The sequence below is a fragment of the Callorhinus ursinus genome, unplaced genomic scaffold (assembly GCF_003265705.2).
Source record: "Callorhinus ursinus isolate GAN/ISIS: 27379988/994484 unplaced genomic scaffold, GSC_fseal_2.0 scaffold8, whole genome shotgun sequence".
NCBI lineage: Eukaryota > Metazoa > Chordata > Mammalia > Carnivora > Otariidae > Callorhinus > Callorhinus ursinus.
The window spans coordinates 27,232,204-27,256,880 of record NW_027397070.1 but is presented as its reverse complement, the minus strand read 5'-3'; the positions used below and the strand labels follow the sequence as shown (position 1 = coordinate 27,256,880).

The 24,677-nt window shown below is 43.4% G+C and overlaps 1 protein-coding gene across 1 annotated transcript; it reads right to left on the bottom strand.

Annotated features, from left to right (window-relative positions):
* Nucleotides 1–8,680: 8,680 nt before the first annotated feature.
* PTGER2 (prostaglandin E receptor 2) lies at nt 8,681–23,498 on the bottom strand. Its single transcript, XM_025870043.2, has 2 exons — nt 21,931–23,498; nt 8,681–10,087 (listed from the first exon to the last, which is right to left on the bottom strand). The coding sequence occupies exons 1-2, from the start codon at nt 22,771–22,773 to the stop codon at nt 9,869–9,871; spliced, it is 1,062 nt and encodes a 353-aa protein (XP_025725828.1). The 5' UTR covers nt 22,774–23,498; the 3' UTR covers nt 8,681–9,868.
* Nucleotides 23,499–24,677: the final 1,179 nt, after the last annotated feature.

Genomic DNA, 24,677 nt, shown 5'->3' with positions numbered 1-24,677 from the left:
GCTTCCCCCCCCCCGCCCCCTCAAAATAACTCATGTAAATTCAAATGAACCCTCATAGTTGTAAATGTGTCTGATCTCCTTTTCCCTAATGGGAATGTGATGACAGGTGTATGAATTCTTTAACCCAAACCATTAGCATCATACTGATGCTTAGCCTGACTTGGTGGTGAATGGATCGGAAAGATTAAGATAACAGCTCTTCTCCTGCCAGTGAGATATCCGCCATTAATATTTGGTTTTAGTTTTCATTTCACAGATACTCATTCACGGCTCAAAAACAAAACTTGTGAGGAAAACTGAATCAGAGTGATAGAAATTAGATTCTGATTTTAGTTTACCTTGTTAATTTCTCCTATGTACAAATAGCATGAATTTTTTGGCTTTCTTTCTTTTGCAGGGACTGTGCCTCCTATTTCATTAAATTTTTTTTTTTTTAATGCTGGAATCATCATAAACTCACGGGAACACTGTAACTTTTTTTCCTTGACTTATTTGTGATTAGGTTTCAGATGTGATGATGCATCCTTACCTGGGACTGCGTCGGACGGAGTGTCTCCAAAGACATTCTGCTGCATAACACAATATAATAACCCAAACTGAGAAGTTAACATGGCTGCTACCTATCATCTGTTCTTCAAAACCCGTGTAAATTGCGCCGGTTGCCCCAGGGCCCTTCATAGCGATGGGGTCTAGTTCAGAACCACGCCCTGCCATTGGTTGTCCTGTCTGTTTGGTTTCCTTCAGTCTGGAATGGTTCTTCACTCTTCCCTTGATTTTTATGACCTTGACTCTTTTGAAGATTAACAGGTCAGGCATTTTGTAAAATATTCTTCAATTTGGGTTAGTCTGGTGTTTCCCGGTGATTAGATTCAGGTTACAAAGTTTTGGCAGGGAGAAATACCACAGAAGTGACACCGTGTTCTTACTGCGTCCCATCTTCCGGCTCACAGTGCAAATGGGCTCCATTACTAAGGATGTTTACTTGGATCCCCTGGTTAAATCAGGCTCTGTCAGCATTTCTGACTGTAAAGTTACTCTTTCCCTTTTGTAATTAATGGCTATTTTGTCAGGAGTACTCTGAGACCATATAAATATCCTGTTTATGGCTCCTTGAACACGAATTTTCTTGCACAATCAGATGTTCCTGTTTTGTCTTACACTTTTTCTGCCCTTGGCCTGGGGTCAGACATTTCTCCAAGGAGCCCTGGTTCCTTTTAGAGGAAAATGGCATTTAGAGATCAGGATCTGTGTGGTAGATGTGCTTATTGCTATTGGTTGGGGAACGCAGTTGCTAATCTCAGTATCAGCAGGAAAAACCAGAAAACATACACGCCTACTTAGGTATGTCTTTATTTCTATATTTATCTGTATAAATTGAAACACAGGAACTAATACCAATACCCCCAATTCAAATTCAGTACTACAGCATTCATTCTACTTTTCTCTCTTTTTATATTTCTCTAGCAGTGACAGACCTGCTTTCCATTATCCTTAGCATGAACTGCTTGTTTGATAAATATATTTGTAACTAGTCTCCCATCCCCACCATCAGCCTTTCCCCCCACATCTCCATCTTTCTGCTCAATCTGCCCCAGTCTGAGCCCCCGACTGCCCCACTTGGACATCTGTTCTCACTCTGCTTGGGTTCTGACAGCCCATGCCAGGCAGCCCCCCAGGGCATGCCCTTCTCAACCTGCTCAGGTTCCTAAACTCTGTTGCCGGGCTGTCCCCTTGCAAGGACGCCCTACTCTCCCACTCAGGTTCTGAGCCCCTACAGCAGTTCACCCCCTGTGTGGATAGCCTCCTCATTCCCCTTGGGCTCTGATAACCCATGCAAGGCTGCTCCTCTGAATGGTCTGGAAGATACTAAAACGTGGGGCATCAAAACAAAAGACACAACAGTCTCTCCCTCCTGGAACTCACAATCTAGTGCAAGGAGACAGACCGTGAATGTTATAAATCTGTCAACCTTGAGGTATGTTTAAGGTCACTCATATTGGAAAAGGACAGACTGGGATAAAGGGAATGAGGGGTGGGGGGTGCAATTTTAGGAAGGGGAGTCAGTGAAGACCTCACTGAGAAGCTGTCACTGGAGTAAAATTTTGAAGATGAGGAAGTGAAGAAGTGAGCCATGGCTGTCTGGGAGAAGAGCATTTATTCCAGGTTGTGACAGCAGCCAGGGAAGTGACCTGAGATGGGAGCTTGCTGGCCTGCACCAGGCAGAGCACGCTGGGCTGGGGGCTGGAGTCAGCAGTGGGGGAAAGGATTACGACAGGGGCCTAGGGAATGGGGGCACAGCGTGTCACCAAACTGATGTCTGCATTCCAATCCCAGCTTTACCACTCTGACTGCTGTTTGCGTATAAAGCTATCAGGTTTGTTTTTTTTTTATGTGATTTGTCTCTTAATCCCAAATTCTGATCACAAAGGATTCCAAACAGTGGTATTTTAACCTGGTCAAGTAGGTCAACTAAAGGCAAGGCATTTAGAAAACTATTAATACTGATAAGTTTCCTCACTTAGTATATCTTTGCCACAGTTGGGGTTGCCACTATAAATTGAGGACACAGAAGAAATTTGTAGAAGGAGGGTAGGACTCTCCACCTTCCTCAGTTTTCCAGACTGGCACTTCATGGACAGATGTGAACATCTGAACTAGTGTTTCATCTTAGAAGTGAGCGTCTGACTCCCCGGTCACCATAATAGGTAGTAAAGAGAATAAAGATCCCACGTTTATAGTTAAGCTTGCCCTTCTTTTATTGGAATGCATACTTACACCAGAAGGATTTATTTTTACAGGTCAGAGAAGTGCCCACTGTGATGTGGTTATTGTGTCTTTCATTTTACAAGTAACGCAAGGTCAGGTATTTTTAAAAACATGAAAAGTTAACGTTGAATTTTCAAAAGCCTAAGCCTTTTTGGCTTGTTCCTCTGGGCTCTTCACAATGGGGGTATGTTAAGAAGCTTTCTACAAGCTGAAAGATAGTCTTAACTGTGTCTTCAGAGGTTTAATTGTGCAGCTGTTGAGTTTTGAAGTGTTTAATTTATGATGTATCATGCATACTCTTAGGACTGAGATGAGTATTGGTCAGTTAATTCTGGCAAAAATATCATTTGATGACTAAAAGTAGTGAGTTCCATTTTCAAGGAAAGAGATTATTCTCTGGGACTTAGCATAGGCATCTAATTCCACATCATCTCAAGGACCAAGTTTTTAACACAAAAGACAAGTTTCAGCTGATAAGTTCAAAGCTCGCAATTCCTAGTCTGCAGAACCAATCCAAGAATTTATAGGCAAATGACTCATGAGAAACCAAATGACTGTGTGATGTCAGGTGGCAAGATCGGCACCATAATCATAAGGGGGATCTTATAAGAATGTCCTTGGTGAGCAACTCACTTCACCCCTGCACTCAGTTTTCCTCTATGTAAAGTGGAACACTGTGCTTCTTTCATTTGTTGAAGGTTATGAAGGTATGACCTAATTGTTAATAAGGCTTGTAGTACTCAGGCTCATTAATGAGAATATAATGTTCAGATCAAGCCAACAACTGATGTGTCAGCACTCAGTATCGACTGGTTTAAAATTATGTGTTCGTGTTTGGTTCTGGCCCCGCATATTAAGGTGGACATTGATAACTCGGATAAGATCTGGGGGAGGCACCAAAATGGTGAGGTGTCGCATAAGTGATAGCTGAAGTAATCAGAAATATTTGCCTAGAGAAGTCCTGGGTGCTGTTTTCAGGAATAGGAAAGGTCGTCTGTGGCACATGGGTTGGACTTACTCTGGGGATCTTTGGAAGATGATATGTAAATGAAATCTGCTCAGTTTCAGTTTTTTTTAAAAAGATGTTAAAAAGATGTAAAATAAAATGTTATTTATTTATTTTAGAGAGAGAGAGAGAGAGAGAGTATGATCAGGGGGAAGGGCAGAGGGAGCAGGAAAGAGAGAATCTCAAGCAGATTCCCTGTTGAGCACAGAGCCTGATGCGGGGCTCGATCTCACGACCCTGAGATCAGGACCTGAGCTGAAATCAAAAGTCGGACCCTTAACTGACTGAGCCACCCAGGGGCCCCTCAGTTTCAGCTCTGTGATAGAGTGTGTTTCCCAATGCATAACATATCCTGTTTGAATAATGTTTCAGGTACTGTCCCCTCTAAGCTCTCCTACTTGGCTCTGAGCCATGTTATATGTCTTGTTGTCCGTCTGTGTCTCTTGCTCTCCTCTCTTTTGTGCTTACACATTCCTCTACACTGTCCCATGTGTGTCAGTCTACATTGCATTCTCTGAAATACAAACTTGTCCTACATGCTGATTATCATCATTATTCTTGACAGTTACCCAGAGTCGACGAATAGATACCATGACCCCTGGCACCATGCCCCCCACCAGGAATGAGCATTCTGAGCCAGATGCATGTGAAGAGGTCAGAGGAGCCGTTGAACTGGGCTTCTAAGATGATACTAATCCTTAATCTTATTCGCATTTACCATGCCCAGGCACTGTGCTGAATGTCCTGCATGTATTTCCTCATTTGAGCTTCAAAATAATTGAAGAGATAGATAATTTCATTATCCTATTACAGACAAGGAAAGTAAGAGTCAGAGAGGTTAAATAACTTGTCTGAAAAAGACTCAGCAATCTAGCAAATCTACAATAATCCCTGAATAAATCTAGAGTTTGTTGAAAGGACAAAGGTTGAGTCTGTGCATCGAAGATGACACACGACCCAGTGGTTGGCCAGAGAGGGGACGGTTTGTGCTGGGAACGGTGGGCTCTGGAAAGGGATGAAAGTAAATGAGTAAAGGAGGAGCAGAGACAGATCCTGTGGTAGCAGAAAGGGTAACTTTGACAGATGGCTTGGGAGTCAAACTTTGTTTACTCTTTTTCCATTTTGTTAAAATTTGCTTTCTCCTTGTGCTTCTGTCAGCATTTAAAATTATGCAGTATTGCTGAATTGCTACATATACTCTTTCTTTACCATAGCTGTGTAGACCCATCCCTGCTATGTTAAATTTGGGAACAACCTGCCCTGTATTGTTAAGTGATGTTTTTCTTTTCTTTTCCTTTTTTTTTTTTTAAGATTTACTTATTTATGAGAGAGAGAGCACCAGTGGGAGGAGGGGCAGAGGGAGAGAATCCTCAAGCAGACACCCCACTGAGCATGGAGCCTGATGAGGGGCTTAATCCCACAACCCATGAGATCATCACCTGAGCTGAAACCAAGAGTCAGATGCCTAACAGACTGAGCCACCCAGGTGCCCCTAAGTGAGGTTTTTCTAGATTTCTCTCACTCTAGTGGTCCACCTTAACAATGAGGCTCCAGGTCATTTCTAGACCAGCGTACATGGTTCCCTCTCTTTGTTCTGCCTAGAGATAGCTATATTGCTATGGGCAGGGGAAACACAAAGATGCTTTGGTCTGATCCCCCTTCTCTTTCTCCAATTATATAAAATCATATGCTTCCAAAGTTAGATAAATGTAAATGCCCAGCCTCAGGAGAGCAGGGCTAAGGACCAATATTTTGATGAAGGAATCTATAGTATTTCATCCCCTTTCATATAGATGGGGCTGATTTCTATTCCCCAAGCTTGTTAGAGGATATTTGAAGTAGGAGGCAGGAAGAGAGGCTGCTCACTTTGTGGTTTCATTTTTTGTGTTGGTGCAATTAAAAAAAAAAAAGAGAGAACATATTTTTAATTTACTTATGCTGGATATTCTCCACTTGCCCTCTATTAATCTACTCTCCCCTGTAGGAAGGCCTTCATGGACCGCTTTACCCAGGCTCCCCTGACTCTGTGGATTACAGTTGGGTTTGACCAATGGGAGAAACAGGCTGAAGAGTAGAGAGTAGAAGGAGAGATCTTCCAGGAGGGTGGTCCCCTTGCTGCCTCCCTGTGGTCTGGCAACAGTTGTGCTTACTTCCCTACTTAAGGCTAGAGCTCCAATTGGGTGATGGCTCCTCCCTTGTCCCTTCAGGCTGAGGAGTGGAAGAGCTTGTGAGGGACGTCTCACCATCCCTTGCTGATTCCCTTAACTCTGCGCACCCCTCTGTATATGTGCTGCCGAAGTGAACACATGCCCACCCCTCTGTAAATATTCCTTTCATTCAACAGTCCACGAAAGAGATGGAGCACGCCATCTCTTTTTTTTGCTGGAAACTTCCCTGATTTGACTCGTGGCATATTTTAAAAATGAAACACTTTGGTCACGGAATTAAACCATCCAAACTGGACTTTAATAGTACATTCATTTTATAGGGAATAAAAAAATATAATCCAAGAAAATTTACTTAACAATTAAAAGCATTGTAAAATCTATCCCCTCCCAAAAGTAGCTTTCTTTGAAATAAAAATTAATGCCCAGTACATGTCCTTGGTCTCCTGTAGAGACTAGAGTTTTTGTGACTTGCTAAAATAATATTTATTTCCATAGTGTGCATTTATGGTAATAAAAATGCTTTGTGAATTAAAAAAATTATAATGCTGGGCGCCTGGGTGGCTCAGTTGGTTAAGCGACTGCCTTCGGCTCAGGTCATGATCCTGGAGTCCTGGGATCGAGTCCCACATTGGGCTCTTTGCTCAGCAGGGTGTCTGCTTCTCCCTCTGACCCTCTTCCCTCTCGTGCTCTCTCTCAAATAAATAAAATCTTAAAAAAATAAAAAAATAAAATAAAAAAATCATAATGCTGTTAGGTGATTGGAGGTATGTTATAAATGCATCCTCAGGGAGGAACTCCAGTGAAGTTAAGTGTGTGATGGGGCAGAAGATCGTCATCAAATACTTAAGTTGCAACACCACCTGCATGAGTAGGCATTGTCCGCCCATACATAGAAACTTCTCATTTGCAGAGAAGACTGCTTCTCCATCTGTAAATGGCTCAAGTAGGGGCTCTTCCTAAATTCAGAAAACCATGAGTTTTGGCTAAATGAAATAAACAAACCTTTACATGAGTGCCAGCTAATTGTCTTCCCCTGCCTTTCAATGCCATCAAAATTTAAACCTGAATATATTGGTTTTTTTCTTGATTCCAATCAGAGCTGACATCACGTGAACATTAGAACAACCCTTTCAAAGTGCACTGGCATGAGCAGACAGGGATGCCAAAAATTTAACTGAATTACACCGAGGATGTAGTGATTCAGACTGGATTTTCCCAGCCTCTGCCAACATGGTGGTTTTGGGTTGGCACTGCTTCTAGAGCTTTGCTCTGGCTCTGGGTCGTCATGGGCCCAAACACCTTTGAGATTCAGGTCTTTTGGAGGCTTTCTATAGCGTCTATCAGATCTTTGGAGATTCAAGGCCACACTTTAGTACCAGATTTTCCCAGTTCCCTCTTGGATGACCTGAGGCCACAGGGAACTGGGAACAATTTGGCTCAGGGCCGACTACTCTGGCCCATCCAATTCCTGGACACCTAAATTTAGGGCTGGCATTCTGAGGTGAAAATCCACTATAGTTTCTCCCTTTTCATCCCACTGACTGTCGGGGACAATGAATAAAATTGGTATATTCTTTTATCACAGTTCAGTTCTCTAATATACCAGGCTAAGCCCTTGCTTTTTATTTAATTTGAAAATGAGTCAGTAAGTGTAAACAGGCATGTCTGATGTGATGAGATTTTTAGAAAGGAAATATTTACATACCTATTCTAAGTAAATTTTTTTGTTACCTTTAAATTGCCATTAGTAATAGGTGATTGACTATTACATAGGATTTTTACATTCAAAACCTTCTTTGTATATGCAGACGAAACAACAGGATTTAGCCATTTAACACAATGCAAGGAACAGGAGTACATTTAGAAACAAAGCTCTAGAAACCTACTAGTTCTTAAATAAGTGGCTTAAATTCTTATATATTGGGCCCCCAGAGTGAATCATTGTGTTCCCACTCGTGGTACTATGTCCAAATGTGCCTTTTCTTTTTTTAAAAGTTCTCAGGCATTATTCCAGAATTTTTGGGGAGTGGTGAGGTGGAGTGAAGGATTGTAGTTAACATTTTCATTTGGTGGAAAAAACAGTCATCTGATAAAAGAAATCAGTCTTCCAGATTCAAAGTAACTTCAGAATTTTATGTTTAGGAATTACTCATGAGCGTAATTAATCCTATTTAGAACGATTTCTTAACTTTAGAATACTTGTGTGCAGGGAAGATTTATTTACCTGTCCAGATTTCAGTTAAGTAAAATTTTGCCTGGTTTGTTTAAATTAGTGGAAAAGCAAACCACTTATTTATTCTTTTAAAAATAAGAGCTGATTTGACATAGATTGTGTCTGATGCTGGATTGGTTTGGAATCACTTTAAGTGATCACCTAGTTTGATAACTACTTATAGGAAATGGTTCTGTGTAAGCAATTCAGTAAGACTTTGGAAAAAACTAACATCCCTTTTTGTTTTTTTATAACAGCTATCCTGTAATAATACTCACTGCAAAATAAATAAGTAAATAAATAAAATGGTTCTACTATTCTGAAGATCATGCTGTAAGGGGGAAAAACTTCTCTAATACCAAGTACTATACTGAATATTTTAATAACTAAATTATAATGCAACCACACTTTAAAAACCTGCCTGCCAAAATAAATATATTTTTTCCACTTTTATCTTATTAAAAATATGATATCTACTCTAGAAACTGTTATTTTGGGGAATTCATCAAATACTATTCCATTTTCAAATTTTTGTTTCCTAGTTTATTTTCATAACATTTCAGGTGAGTTTACGCAGTAACTAAGATGATTGAACAGTGCAAATTTGCTGAAATATTTTGATGCTGGGTTTATACCATGCCAAATATTTAGATTTAGAAACATATTAAGACATGACTCACTGTTGCATGATTTCCTATATAGTATGAGTCAAACCATGTTTCCTGGATAAAAGTGTAGATGCATGAGTTTTGCTAAAACACAGTCATCTTATCAAGTAAGATGTTAGTCACAGCCTCATCATGAGCAATAGAAGAGTTTCAGGGTTTATTGAGAATTGACCAAATTTTTCAGTTTTTAATTCTAATATTCGGCTTCAGACATAGCCACATTTCCCCTCCCTGGAAATAGAATGAAGAGTATTAATCAGAATTTAAAATTCTCTTAATAGCCTATTATTTCTTGTTGAAAGGAAAATTCCAAAAGTGTTCTTGATTACTCTTAGCACAATGGACATTATATAATAAACAACCACAGCTTCTTTGACACACAGCTTTGACACACAGCTTCTAGAGGACTAGTAAAAAGGTGATGTTAACCAGCGGAGCCTTCTCTTTCACGCATAATACCATGGTGATTGAAGAGACCTCCCACATACACAAATGGGACGGTACAAAGTGCCTGTGATTTCCAAATTCATTGGCCAAACAAAGGGTTTGTTAAGCAACACAAGACACCGGTCTTAGTCGCTTCCATGTACTGCCTTCTTAGAGAAGACACACAAAGTTTCATCTGGTCTGACTGCAAACTGCGTGTTTATAATGACAGTAGCTTAGAAGATTAAAATAGAAAACACAGTAACTATTTAGGGTTTTAAACAAATTACAAAACCACATGCTTTCTCACTCAACAGGAAAGCTTAAATCAAAAGGCAACTGGATCCTCAAAGCAGTTGGTTTTTCCTCCAAAGACCAACCTCATTGACCTGCTCATGGAGGGTAGGTCTTATAGATCCTTCCAACACCTTCCGTGAAGTGCCTTGTCAGCACCTCTGTAGCCCCAATCTATCGCTGAGAGGTTTGTTCACTCTGTTTGATTAGGGTGGCGTTGTTGGATTTGTAAACTTACTTTTTTCATTTCTCCAAGCAGCCATTTCAAAATGATCTTCCAGATGCTGGCTAATGAAGCACTTCTTAACTATTGTCGACAAAGGTCAATCTATTTACTGGCATTGGACTGTAGAGAACAGGAAGTCGGTGCTGCATCTTGTGTTCTTAATGAAACCCGACAACAGAGGACTGAACGCATTAGTCTCAGAACAGGAGGCCTAAGGATGGCAAAGACCCAAGGGTCAATTATTGAATTGATTGATAAAAATCTAAGAGCTTGGAGGTCCCACTTGTTTTTTTGGGCGGTTTCATCCATATATGCAAAAATCTGTAAGAAGCAAAAAGGAAAAATGATATTAGTTTTATATGGTAGCAGTGGACAGGCTTGGAGCACGTGCAATTTCTTAAGAGCAAAATGTGTTTTTTTTGTGTACCAGGGGTGATGACAGATGGGTAGCAAAATCTCAGGCTTCTTCCATATGTTTATTCCTGACAAAAACTCTGAAATGTAAGTATTGTCTCCTTTTGACAGACGAGGAAGTTAACTTCAGGAGAGGTAATAACAATATGTTATATTTACGTCCAAATATTTAATCTGATTTAATTATCACAGTTCAGTGAGAAAAGGTACCCAGAGCATGGGTTCTGGACATGGGACTGCCTGGGTTTCAATCCTGGCTCCATATATAGCTTTGGAACCACAGGAAAGAAAACTAACCTCTTTGTGCCTCAGTTACTACATCTTTAAAATGGGTGCTAATGATAGCAATACTACTTCTTAGGTTTGTTGGGAGGATGACAGGAAGTAGTATGTGTATGCTATTTAAAACAGTGCTTGCTCAGTAAGTACCACAATGTTGTCCATATCTCCAGATTACCAGTGAGGACACTGACATGCAGAGAAGTTAGGTGACTTGCCCAAGTTCCCAGGGCTGCTAAGTTGGCAGACTCAGGACATACATTACAACTTTCTTGACACCAGTAAAGGGCTCAACCATGGGCTACATTCAGATAGCCTATATTAAAACAAAGGCCTTTAGAACAATATTCTAAATACTGGAAACCTGACATATCTTTGCACACTGACTAATGTTTTCAAACGGGCATACCAGCTCTCATCTGATTCCTTATATATTTTGGGATCAATGCAACTTTTTGGTGAGATTGAAAGGAATAGAACAGGACATGCTTGGTAACGATCAAACACTTCTCATAGCTTACAGAAAAGAGGAAAACAAATGGAAAGAAATCACACCCAGTCTTTTTTTTTTTTTTTTTTAAGATTTATTTGAGAGAGAAAGAGAGAGAGAGTGAACACAGGAGCAGGGGCCAGGGGAGAAGGAGAAGGAGAAGCAGACTTCCCACTGAGCAGGAAGCCTGCCTCGGGGCTGGATCCCAAGACCCTGGGATCATGACCAGAGCTGAAGGCAGATGCTTAACCGACTGAGCCACCCAGGCGCCCCTCATACCCAATCTTTGAAACCAATTTTGTATAATGTTCTAGGGACTTTCTTACCAGGGGAGTGAGTTAGAGAGCTACAACTTCATTCCTCCACAGTCCTTTCCCAGAAAAAGGAATGGTTTATTTCCTTTTCCCCTGGTACTTATTCCGCAGGCATCTGGCAACTGGTTATACAAAGCGAATTGCAGGGAAGGAGAAGAGTAGTCATCTTTGGGTTGCTTATGTTAGCGCAAGAGCAGGAAGGTTTGGCAGCCATAGGTGTTTATGCCAGAGGATCTTGGAATAGGGGATGGAGGAGAGACTTGGCACATGAGCAAGGAAAAAGAAGAAGTGATGGTGGATTTCCCTGATTATACAGAGAAGAGGAAAGTTAGGTGGGAATATGCAATGGAGCAATCGTTTTCTTGTCAGCCAAACTATTTTGGCTGAGAAATATACAGTACTTATATGGTATGTCTAAGGGGCGATTTGGGAGTGTAGAAATTCGGGATAAGAGCATACAAAAGTCTGACAGATTCAAGTATATTAGTTACTACACAAACAACTGACGCTCTGTTGGAGAAAAAGTCTGTAGCGGAGTTTATGATTGAGCTTCACCAAAGCATGCGATGACAGTGAATTGGGCAGCCATACTGGGCGGTGTGGCGAGGGTTCAGTGCTCCGGCGTCACAAATGAAGATGAGTCAGGTTTTCAGTGGCGAATGACCTGTACAGTATCATAGGACTGATCTTGTTAGAGTGACAGAGCAATGAGAAGTGAAAAATGGTTTTAGAGGATGAAGCAATTCTGTACTATTTGTTTCCTTTCCTTTTTATCCACAATGCTGGGTAATTTTTAGAAATGCTTAAAATTTGCATCTCAGGAGGTGGCCAATAGTTTATAGAAGGGAATTTCTTCTTTTGACGCTGGGAAAAATGACCCTTGAAGCTCCTAAGTTTTGTCTTCTCTGACCTCCCCATTTTTTCCCCCCTTTGGTTCTTGCCTCTTGCCTAGAGTTCACGGTTTTTGATATTGTAGATACTGGGTTTGTTTTTGATTGTGAAATACACATGGCATAAAATCTACCATTTTAACCATTTTCAAGTGTATCATCAGTGACATTAAGTACATTTATATTGTTGTGCAACTGTATTGTCTATGTTTTTTGTTTTCTGTATATCAAGATGCTTTGACATCTTAAAAGCTTTCTGGCAGGGAAGAGACTGCCCCTCCCCAGGGCTACATTCTTAAGAACAGTCCAGGGCTCCCCTGAAGCAGTCCTTTGCTATGCAAAGTAACCAAAGGGGGGGGGGTGTGTTGTGGGGGGGGGGGGCTCCCTCTGACCCTATATCCCAGGAGGCAATATTCCTCTGTAAAGGCCCAGGCTGTCCTCCTGCTTCTGTCCCTTCTGCCTCCAGACCCACACTACTGCTTTCCCTTGTGGCCCTGGTGTTGGCCCTGGTGTTGTGCACAGGACCAGTCAGTATGATAAACTTTATTTTCCTGAGCCTCTCCCGTGCTCCTCTGGTGGCCGCCCCTAACTGGCCATCAGGTAAAAGAACACAGACTGCAGCACCACCATCCTCCTCCAGAACCTTTTTTTCATCACCCCAAACTGAAACCCAATAACTCTACATTCCCCTCTCCCTCCAGCTGATCCTAGACTTTAATTAATGCCTGACCCAATTGATAGGTCAGTTAATGAATGATGTTTCAGTGAGATTCCGGAATTCAGCTTCAGAGGCTGATAGAACATAAACATGTTTTTGCCTACACTACTAATCGATTTGCTATGAGAAAAATCTAAACAAGTGAGTTTTAAGTTCTTAGGATAGGCTAACTCTATGGGGCTTTGCTAAGAATGTAGAGTTTGTTTTGATACCCACAAAGTGGTACGGATGAAAATCAGTGTTCTTTAGATTCATCTTCTATGATGACATAGAATCCTTTCAGCCTCCCATGGAAAACTTCATCTTAGCCCAGGCCGGGGGACTGCTCTTCTGAGCTACTTCCCTGCTATTAATGCGACTCCATCATGGTTTCAGAACGTTAGAGCAAATGAGAACTTTATTTGGTTGTTCATTGAAATCACCTGAGGATTGTTAAAACTACTCTTATGGCTTGCTCCCACCCCCAGAGACGCTGATATAATTAATCTGGGCTGTAACATGAGTATCAGGGGTTTTAAATCAACCTGGGTGATTCTAACCTGCAGCCAAGGTTGAGAATCTCTGTTTTAGAACCTTTATCCAACACCTGAAAGAGTTGAAAATTATTTATTTATCACACTTAAAAATAAAAGACCCACTTAAGCCTGGTCAAACAAATGACGTTGAGCTTCCAGAATCCAGTTTCTGATCATTAATATGCAATCTGATTTTCCTTTGGAAGTTGAACCCTTTGGAGAGAGCAGTTAATATTTACTGAAGACCTCTGTGTGTCAGGCATGGGGTGAAGCAATTTGTAGGCCTTATTCTGTTTAATCCTTACACCAACTTGCGAAATATTATTCCTATTTTAGCAAGGAGGAAATCAGGGCCTAGAAGGTGAGTTACCATGCCCCAAATCATACTCTGGGTAAGAGGGAAGCCACAGAACCACATTCCCAAGCAGTGGGACCAGAACTTGCCTTTTAGCCACCACACACTCTGCCAACTTCTACATAAAAAAGCCTGTGATGTGGGGCACCTGGGTGGCTCAGTCGGTTAAGCGTCTGCCTTCAGCTCTGGTCATGATCCCAGAGTCCTGGGATCATGCCCCTTGTCCAGGCTCGATGCTTAGTGGGGAGCCTGCTTCTCCCTCTCTCTTTACTGCTCCCCTTGCTTGTGCTCTCTCAAATAAATACATAAAACCTTAAATAAAAAAAAAGTCCTGTGATGTAAAGTCTCACGTGAAGTTCACCACTAACTGATTATGGTTTTGTAAGAGCCTTGTTTGCAAAGGTGTCACAAAGGTTTGTGGGTATGACTGTTCTTGTTTATCGATTTAAAAACCATGGCTATATCTACTTGTCTTTCTTTGGGACTTTTCTTTCCTTCACACTTTTTTTTTTGGTAATCTACATGATATGTCTGCATAGTGCTACATATGTATAATTTATATATATGTATAAATATATTGGATGTTTACTAACACATTTTATTTAAATTTTTTATTGTTATTTTAATCACCATATATTACATCATTAGTTTTTGATGTAGTGTTCCATGATTCATTGTTTGTGCATAACACCCAGTGCTCCATGCAGAATGTGCCCTCTTTAATACCCATCACCAGGCTAACCCATCCCCCTACCCCCCTCCCCTCTAGAACCCTCAGTTTGTTTTTCAGAGTCCATCGTCTCTCATGGTTCGTCTCCCCGTCTGACTTACTCCCCTTCATTCTTCCCCTCCTGCTAGCTGCTTCTTTTTCTTTTTTCTTAACATATGTTGCATTATTTGTTTCAGAAGTACAGATCTGTGATTCAACAGTCTTGCACAATTCACAGCGCTCACCATAGCACATACCCTCCCCAATGTCTATCACCCAGCCACCCCATCCCTCCCACCCCCCACCACTCCAGCAACCCTCCGTTTGTTTCCTGAGATTAAGAATTCCTCATATCAGTGAGGTCATATGATACATGTCTTTCTCTGATTGACTTATTTCACTCAGCATAACGCCCTCCGGTTCCATCCACGTCGTTGCAAATGGCAAGATCTCATTCCTTTTGATGGCTGCATAATATTCCACTAACACATTTTATTTAAAAAAATTTTTTTTACTTGTGTTTTTTATTTAAATTCAATTAATTAACATATATTATTAGCTTCAGAGGTAGAGGTCAGCGATTCATTAGTCTTAATCAAGAGTCGGATGCTCAGTTGACCGCGCCACCCAGGCAACCCTCTTTCCTTCACACTTTGCACAGTTAAATTGCAGGCAGAGGTTATTTTATGTTTACCTGCCTTGTGAAAGACATTTGGGTGTCCTGGCTATGGCTTTATATAATCCATTCTTTTTCTTTTTAAGATTTTATTTATTTATTTGACAGAGAGAGAGAGAGAGAGAGAGAGCACAAGCAGGGGGAGGAACAGAGGGAGAAGGAGAAGCCGGCTTCCTGCTGAGCAAGGAGCCCGATGCGGGGCTCGATCCCAGGACCCTGGGATCATGACCGGAGCCAAAGGCAGATGCTTAACCAACTGAGCCACCCAGGCGCCCCTATATAATCCCTTCTTTAAAAAACTTTTGGTGTCAGCTATACTTCCAAAAAAATTTTTTTTAAACAAAAAACTTTTGGGGGGACAGTATTTTCCAGGCATATGATATTTTAAAGAAATCCCTTCCCCCAAATCCCAGGTGCTTTGTGGTGGAGGGAACAGGAGCCTCTGTCCCTTTGAGGAAAGACTGGGGCATAGGCAGGGCTCCAGCACCATGGAGCGTTCCCTGCATTGTGCTTCCAGCGATCCCAGGGCTGGACACAAAGAGAGTTAATGCTAAAGTTTAGAGCTCTGGGCCTGTATATTCCAGGCTGATGGCTCTTAATTCTTAAAAAAAATGATGGGCACACTGGAACATCTACCCAGAACTCATATAAACACAAGATTTTCAAATGATTTCAAAGTGATCCAAGCGCTGTCCATGGAGTTCAGGAAGAACCCTGGTCCACGGGAAGTTCTGGCTTGCCCAAACGCACTTTCCCTCTTCCTGGCCCTTCCCATCAGCCACATGTCCTAACTGCAGAAGACTTCCGTCTAGTGTGCTGTTAGAGGGGGGCAATTTTAGGCAGCAAATTATTCTGAGAAGAATGAAGAATATCTTGGTCATATAAACTGAGGCACAGTGGATGTGAGATCAAGATAAGGATGGAGTTTGGTGGTCAGAAGCTACACAACAGAGGACGGGAGAAGCCAATGGAAACCGAGCAGACCAAGTTGCAAATTAACTGGGTCTTAAACCTTAAGGTGGAAAGAGACTTGTCTTCCTAAACACCGTGTTTCTGGAGATCAGTCCCTCACCATTTCTATCCCCTCCTATTCCATTCCATTCCCTTAAAAAAAAAAAAAAGATTTTATTTATTTATGAGAAAGAGAGAGAGCAAGCACGATCAGGGGAGGGGCAGAAAGAGAGGGACGCAGACCCCCTGCTGAGCAGGGAGCCTGATGCGAGACTCATCCTAGGACCCCAAGATCATGACCTGAGCCGAAGGCAGACCTTTTATTTTTAACTTAATACTGTGACAGGCTCTTGCCATGCCAAAAAAAAGAAACACCATCCCTAAAAGCTGTTTTTCTTTATCACAACCACCATTTTATAATGGCAAAGGAAAAGGTGTCAAATGAAAACACTCATATAGAGGAACGGTCTCTTAAAAGGTCACGTGTCTTAAAATGATTTCACCAGGGCGCCTGGGTGGCTCAGCTGGTTAAGCGACTGCCTTTGGCTCAGGTCATGATCCTGGAGTTCCTGGATCGAGTCCCGCATCGGGCTCCCTGCTCAGCAGGGAGTCTGCTTCTCCCTCTGACCCTCTTCCCTCTCGTGCTTTCTATCTCTCATTCTCTCTCTCTCAAATAAATAAATAAAATCTTTAAAAAAAAATGATTTCACCAATCCCCAAGCATACCATTGGTGATGCAGAAATGATAAAAGGATTTCCCATAGTTCACGGATATAACTCAAAATATTACCAAGCAAATTCACCGTGGTTTTGCATGAAGAGTTCTGAATTTCTCTTTTATCCCTACTAGAACTGTGGTATTTTCCATGTACATAATCAACAAATTTCATAAAAGTTTTACAACCCCCATTCATGTTACATTTTACATGAAGAGTTCCAGGAATGAACAGGAAACTCCAGTACTGTTTACTTGAGTTTGTTCTGTATTTTGAAGATCATATTTCCACTAATTGGATTTGCCTAAAAATTACAACCCTAAAGAATTTCTAAAGATGAAGACAGTTTTAGAATGAGCCAATGGTTCACTTTTGAAATTTTAGAACTGAATAAAATATTCTAATGGCAAGTAGAAAGCAGTTTAAAATGACCAGCAGCTGTCCACAGCTATTGGCAAAGTAGTGACCAAGTAACCTGACGTGGGTTGGAAATTAAAACACAAACAGTATCTGAGGCAAGAATGGAGGTCTGATATAATTTCTGTGTTCTGTTCCATTTCAGAAAAAAAAGTTTCTATTTATCCCTGTGAAATGGTGGCAACAGCTGATCAACATAAGGAGGAATTCATTAATTTATACACTATCCCTTTAGTACACAAACAGTTTGGAATATGTTTTTGGTCCCACGCATGATTTCATATTGGGCAGCCAAATTAATGCCATTTCCTAACGACAACAGAGTTTGTTTTGTTTTTTTTTTCTATCACATAAGAAATGTTTTATGTGTACCAACAAAAGATTTTATGTGAGGGGTAATCTGATTATTTCTCAATTTAGACCAGTATTTATATTAGCCAATCTCCTTAAATCTCAGTTCAGCCTTTCAATTCACAGGACTGAGGAGACGAAAGAAAGGAACCGCACACTTGGCCCCAGCTCAGGCCCCTTGATGGGCATGGAAAAAAAGGTTTTTGCCATTTTATTTTTAAAGTGAGCAAGTTGGGAGGGCACCTGGGTGGCTCAGTCAGTTGAGTGTTGATTCTTGGTTTTTGGCTCAGGTCATGATCTCAGGGTTGTGGGATTGAGCCCCCCCCATCCCGTGCTTAACATTGAGGCCGCTTGGGATTCTTTCCCCCTCTGTTCCTCCCTCCCCACCCCAACCGGGGTGTGAGTGCTCTCCCTCTCTCTCTCAAATAAATAAATAAATAAATAAATAAATAAATAAATAAAATCTTAAAAAAAAGCTAACAGGTTGGAATTGAGACAAAGTGGTCTAGATACTTATAACATCTTCACCATTCCTTTATGAAATCTTTTCACACGTTACCCCTGAAAGAAGTACTTTTTCTCTGATAGTACTGTGGTTAAGAGGATAGACTCTGTTCATTTTTAAACTGTCTGGCTTTGAATCCCAGCTCTAACACTCACTAGCAGGGGGACCCAGGGTGTTATTTGCCTCATCCGTAAAACAGAAACAATAATACTATCTATTTTGCAGGTTGTTGTGAAGATAATGGGTTAGTTAGTGTATGTAAAAATTAACAGTCAAAAAGTTAGCCATTTGGATGTTGATAATAATGATATTTGAAGGTTGAACTTGACTTCATTACAGGGTGCTGGCTATTTTACATTTCCATAGTTATCACTTCCAAACATTGGAAGTCCCAGTTAGGATGTGTGGAAGACTGGTGTTCTTGGAGGAAGCAGTAATTCTAACCTGCCCCCACCTTGGGACAATGCTGACATGAATGGTTCCAGGTTTCCTAAATTCCCCACTCCCCTCCCCTCACTCCTGGATCGCTGGAAAAGGCTGGTACCCCATTGGGTACACAGCTGTGAAATCTCTTTACTGGGCCAGTGGTGTGGCCCATTTTTGAGGGACATAGAAAGCAGCTCTGTTATCCTGAGGAAGAAACAGACAGGGAGAGAGTAGATTGCTAGTAACTTTCTGGGAATAAGGAAGTCAATTAGCTGGAATAGCTCATTAATAATCACTTTACATTGATGTCATTTTGAAGTGAAAATATTTTGGATATACTGGGTTAAATAAAATTATTGATTAATTTTTACCATTTCTTTTTACTTTTTGTTATTTGGCTAATAAAACATTTAAAATCCCATATGTGGCTCAATGTACTTCTATTGGACTGCGTATGTTCTGTTGGAGGAACAGGAGAATTTCTGAAGGCCACCACAAGTCTTTGCCTTGAATAACAGTGTCCCAGTTAGGATTTGTGGAAAAGATACCTGCCTTGTGTGGGAGATTGGTGAAGGCCATTTCTGACCATAGTTTTAGTGTGGGCCAAGTAGATGAAAAGGACATTGAAGGGAAAGTGTTCCCCCTCCCAGGGCCCATGGCAAGCATTCTGAAATAGCAGAATGTATGCACCAAACGGTAGCTGCAACTTTGGAATCATCAGGTAAGCCCTCCACGAGATAACCAAAATCAGGACACTACAGCATTTCATAAGGTTTAAAGTGCTGTGCAAATGACTGTTTCTAACAAGAATTGATAATCTATTGACAAAGTAAAATTAGTCAATGGTCAAAGTAAATTTCCTTACTAAAAGACAACTTGATACTCCCCATTCAAGGTACAGTTCAAATATCGATTTGGGGCCTCGTGAGTTACCCATTCTTCATCTGGATAACATGTCATGTTAGCCCCAAGGCAAGGGTCAGCGTGTCTGGCTTTCTGATTATGTTTGCCCTAGGTTTTCCCTACTCTTTGGGAATCTTGGCCGTGAATCCATGCAGAAGCAAACCCGGATAATATTTGCTGATAGTGTCAATGCCTCTATCATAAAGGGCCCTCATAATCTTCACCTGGCGTCCTCAAGCCATAAGCAGGCAATCTAAATAAAAACACAGCTTCAAAGCAAGGCTCCTGCTTCTAACCAGACTTCTAGCTCTAAGCCCCTTCCATTTGGCAACTCTGGAGCTGCCCCTGGCTTAATAGTAAATAAAGGGGGAAGATAAATATTCATAAAACTGTGTGTGTGTGTGTGTGTGTGTGTGTGTGTGTGTTTAGACAGGGAGACTTGGAAATCAACATATAGCAATGATTGACTTCTCATGATAAAAGGCAAATTGACTTGAAAACAGAGGAACCTGTTGAAAATCACTGCCTTTATGTTTTATAATATATTTATGCAATGGGTTAGTCATGATCAAAGGAGAGACCTTTCCCTCCTGTTGTCTTCCTCTAAAGGGTTTAGGGAATAAAAATCCTGTTCACAAGCATGAGGTCCCCTTGGAGCCCATTCCCAAGCCATTTAAGTGGCTGGGGGTAGGGGCTATTTTTAATTATACACTCAAAAATCACAGACGAGCCTCCAAGAACTGACCTCCCAATTCTCACCGGGCCAAGACTGGCACTGCCCAACTCAGAAAAGGTTTATGGCCTCTAAGTTGGATTCTAAGTTGTTTAGTGGAACTGGAAATGCTTTTTCTCTTATAGATATGTGTTCTGCATCTTCATCCCGACCCAAAAAAGTTGATTTAACTCCTAACATGACATCAAAAGTTTCTACTAGTAACACAAAAGAAAGGCGTAGAAGCCGTGCCGGTTTCTACATCACAGCATTTCTGCTGTACAAACTCCCCGGTTCAGGGTGGAATGGAAGAGGCAGGGTCCCGCAGTGCTACCTCGGTTCATAAGGGGGTACCTTCCCGTCACTTATGGATTCAGACTAGCTTCTGCCCTGACGGAGAATGGGGTAGGAGTGTGAGGACAATGGGGACCAGGGAGAAGAGAACATAGCTGTGAATCAGTTCATGTAGGAGGACGGGTGTCCTTTCCCACCCCGAAGGAGGAGCATATGAAGATAATCCACAGCAGTGATGGAGGTGGGAAGTAAGATAAAGTTACTGCTTTAGTTCCTACAGCTCAGACCTGCTAATGGTAGGCACTGTCTAGCTCTTTCTTTTCTCCAAGACTGTGGCAGGTGGGGTTCACTGCCGACTGCTTACTCCCTGTAGGGTCAGTCTTGTTCTTTTGAAGAGTGGGAAGCGGGGCTACCAAAACTCCTCGGCCCCAGCTTCTGGTAAGAGGCCATGCTCAGACACATCCCGGGCTCTGCTACCTGTGTTACGCCTGGGGAGGCTCAAACTCACAGCATCACGGAACTAACGGCTCAGCTTGCCCCAAACTAGGACAGCATGCCCTTCCCAAACCTGGGCTCCTGTCTTCAGTTTCCCGGGTCAGCCTCTGGCTTGCTGGGTCATGGAACCAGCTGGACGTGCCTAATTCCCACCCCTGAGATGGACCAGCCATTCCTGCGTGTGGCTTTGTGCTCAACAAATGCCTGACTATAAGCTGAAGAACACCTGTAGATATTTCTGATAGTGATATGAATTGGATATTTTGTAAGAAGATACAAATGCCTCCTTTAGAGGGATTGCAAAAGCTTAGCAAGAGGTCTCCCCAAGCAACCATCTTTCCCTGTAATTATCATTATGGACATAATATAATGTCCACATTTTTTTTTCATGGCCACAAAGAGTTACGCTCCTAATATGTAAATTGGGAAACTTGTAAAGTCTGTGTTTGTTGAACTTTTAGGACAAGCAATGAATGCTCTGAGCTTACCAACAGGGACGCTTCTCACCTGGGACCATTCTCAATGGCAGCTAGAATGCTGGGTGTTGGGTACCACATTTTGTGTTGGGAGAAACAGAAGGCAAAGCATGGAGAACTCGCACCAGTGAGTGGGGAATACCTAGGGGCGAACTGCAGCTCAGGGAAGTCAGGTTGTAGCTGTTACCCATCCACAGGTGGAAGGGGCTGCCTCCTCCTCAGGCACGAAGCCAGGCTGGCAGAGGCGGACAGGGACATATCCCCCCTTTTAACTCTGGGCTGGGGGTCTGGGCCGCTTAGTGGCGAGCCAAGGATCCCTTTCAGGGGGACTGTATTAGGTGTGAGAAACACTGGCATGGAGCTGCCAAAGGCCAGGGTTAGGGAAGGAAGGAAGTGGGGTGAAGGTGAGAGGCCAGAAGAGAAGGCTCTAGACCCCAAGAATCAGAAGCTATTTTTAGAAGTTGCAGAGGTATGGCGGTGGACAGTGTGGGAGTGAGAGGGGAGAGAGTGAGAAAGCTGCTCAGAGCTGGGCTGTGGAAACCAAGTGAGTTAACTCACCGTGAAAGGCAAGGAGCAGACCGCAAAGGTGATGGTCATAATAGCCAGGAGAATGAGGTGGTCCGTCTCCTCCGCCATGGACACCCTTTCCCCTCTCCTGCGGGTCCCAGGGCCATCCCGGCAGCTGCCCAAGGAGGGTCCGCAGCGACTTCTCCTGCTCCGACGGTGCATGCGGATGAGGTTGAGGATGACACTGAAGTTGCAGGCGAGCACCGCGACGATGAGGAGCAGTAGCACGGTGGCGTACAGCTGCAGGTACGTGGTCTCCTCGGGCTGGATGAAACACCACGTCCCGGGGCAGTACTGGACGTACTGCTTGGAGTCCAGCAACGGCAGGGAGCAAAAGAGCAGAGAGACCGTGTAGATGGCGGGCAGCACAGCCAGGCCGCCTCGGCGCGTGACCCAGCGCTGGTAGAAGTAGGGGTGCCCGATGGCTAGGTAGCGCTCCAGGGCCATGGCGAAGAGCATGAGCATCGTGGCAAGGCTGAAGAAGGTCATGGCGAAGGCGAAGTAGGTGCACGCGCGGCGCTTAGGCGCCAGTGCCACCAGGGTCTGGTTCCGAGCGTAGGAAGCCAGCACCACCGGGCTGATGAGGCAGGTCCCAAGCAGGTCGGTGAACACCAGCTCTGTCACCAGCACGTGGAACAGGGAGATAGAGTTGCCGCGTCCTGCGCTGCGTCCCGCGTCCCCCAGCCAGCGGCGCGCCAGCAGCGCCAGCGCGATGAGGTTCCCCAGCACCCCCGCCGAGAACATCACCGAGCTGATGGCCGGGCTTTCGCCGGAGCGGAGCCACTCCAGAGACCTGCAGTCGTTCGGCAAGGAGTCATTGGAGATATTGCCCATGGCGGAGCTGCCGGGAGGAGAGATGCGCCCTCCTCTCCCGCCTCGTACCTGGGAGGACGAGGGTCTGAGAGCAGGAATGCTCCGAGAAGCTGAAGGAAAGGGGGAGGGACCCAAGTCCAGAGCCCCCTTCCGGCCCCCAGCTCGCCCAGGGCGGGCTCGGCCCCAGGGCTCGCGTTGCTCTCGGAGAGGCCACCGCTAGGCTGCAGCATCCGGGCGGCGCTCGAGGCTCCTCCGCCGATCCGCGCACACCTCAGCCTGGAGCCCGCGCCCAGCGGCAGCCGCCACCGCTTCCGCACCCTCCTGGGGACGGACTCAGACGCGGGGTCACGGTGCCCGAGGCTAGCGCCCGCCAGCTACCCAAGAACTAGAACGCGCGCCACACCCCGTGGGGGCACTGCGAGTCCCTCAGCCGGGACGGAGGGGGCGGGGGCGCGGTGTCCCCCCGTTCCGTTCCCTTGGGGTTGGGTGCTGGAAGCCGCACGGCCGCTGACCTTGGCTAGGAAGCGTTTAGCCCCAGCAGAGGGCCGGGAGGGAGTGCGGGGCACTTGTGCGGTGTGCGCAGAATTCACCCAAGGCAACAACGGGAAAGCAAAGTGACTCACCAAACAATAGAGAAGTTAGAAGGACCCAGCCCCGGGAGATGTGTATAAGAAGGGAACAACAGGCACCAAAGACCTCTTGCAGTAGGACCAATATCTTCTTTTTCTTTTTGTTTTGACATTCTCAGGAAGATAAACTAAGAGGGCGGGACCAAAATTAGGAGGAAGTGAAAAGCTCGCCTGGTTTTCCAAGGAACCAAACCGCGCGCACCGCTGAGCTATCTGTTGCACTGTTGGCTTTGATTCAGTTGCCAGCATTTCGCCTTTTCCTATGTCAACACCCTAACGGATCACCACTTGTTTAAGCAAGCAAGAAAAGAAAGAAAAGAAAAGAAAAAGAAAGAAATGTTCCTTGTGTGTAGAATTGTGTTTGTGAACACGGCTTGAAATCTCTGCACATTGTTCTCTAGTCAAGCACAGCCTTGAAAGAAAATCTTGTTCAGGATTAATTTTTTCACGATAACCGTGCAGAGCACATCTGGAAAGACCCATTCCTGGTAAAGCTTATTAGTAAGTGGCCAGTTTTAGAAACTAGAGCTGACAAAATTGTTGTCTACCACACCAATTGTCACAACTGCAGACTCCTGAAAATGGGCTGTGTTTAAAACTGTTTAAACAAATAAAATCCAGTTTGACAGACAAAAAGGGGTAATTATATTCTGTAAGGAAGGTCACATTCACTTGGGGAAGGAGGAAGGACTGGGAGACTGGAAGGATCTGCATAGGGAACAGGCAAGGGGTAAAAGTCATCATGGTGGAATAAAGAAAAAATTACCTGCCGGCGAACACATCTTACCACAGCCTGCATGCTCTCCATGAATATTTTAGCTCACCTTGATAATTCTGGCCTTGGGATTGGAATGGAGATGGGGCTCCCAACAAGGCAAGTTCAAATGGAGTCTGTTTTTCTCAAATAAGAAGTTCAGCAGTCACAGGCAGGTGAGCCTCCCAGGACCCAGTCTCTTTCTGTTCTCCAGCCCTTCATTCCTAGCATGCTGGTTTTCTGTTTACATGTTTTTCCCCCATATAGTCACCAGCTGCTGCCTATATCAGTCAGGATGCAACCTGAGAAACAGAACCACTGTAAGTGGTGAAGAATGAGAGATTTATTATTAGGCACTAGACCTGCGCTGTTCAGTACGGTAGCCACTAGCCACATGTGGCAATTTAAAGTTAAATGAGTTAAATTTAAGTAAAAATGTAGTTTCTCATTTGCATTAGGTACATTTCAAGTGCTCAGTAGCCTCAGGCATGTGATTAGTGACTATCATATTGGGCAGCTCATATACAAAACACTTCGATCAT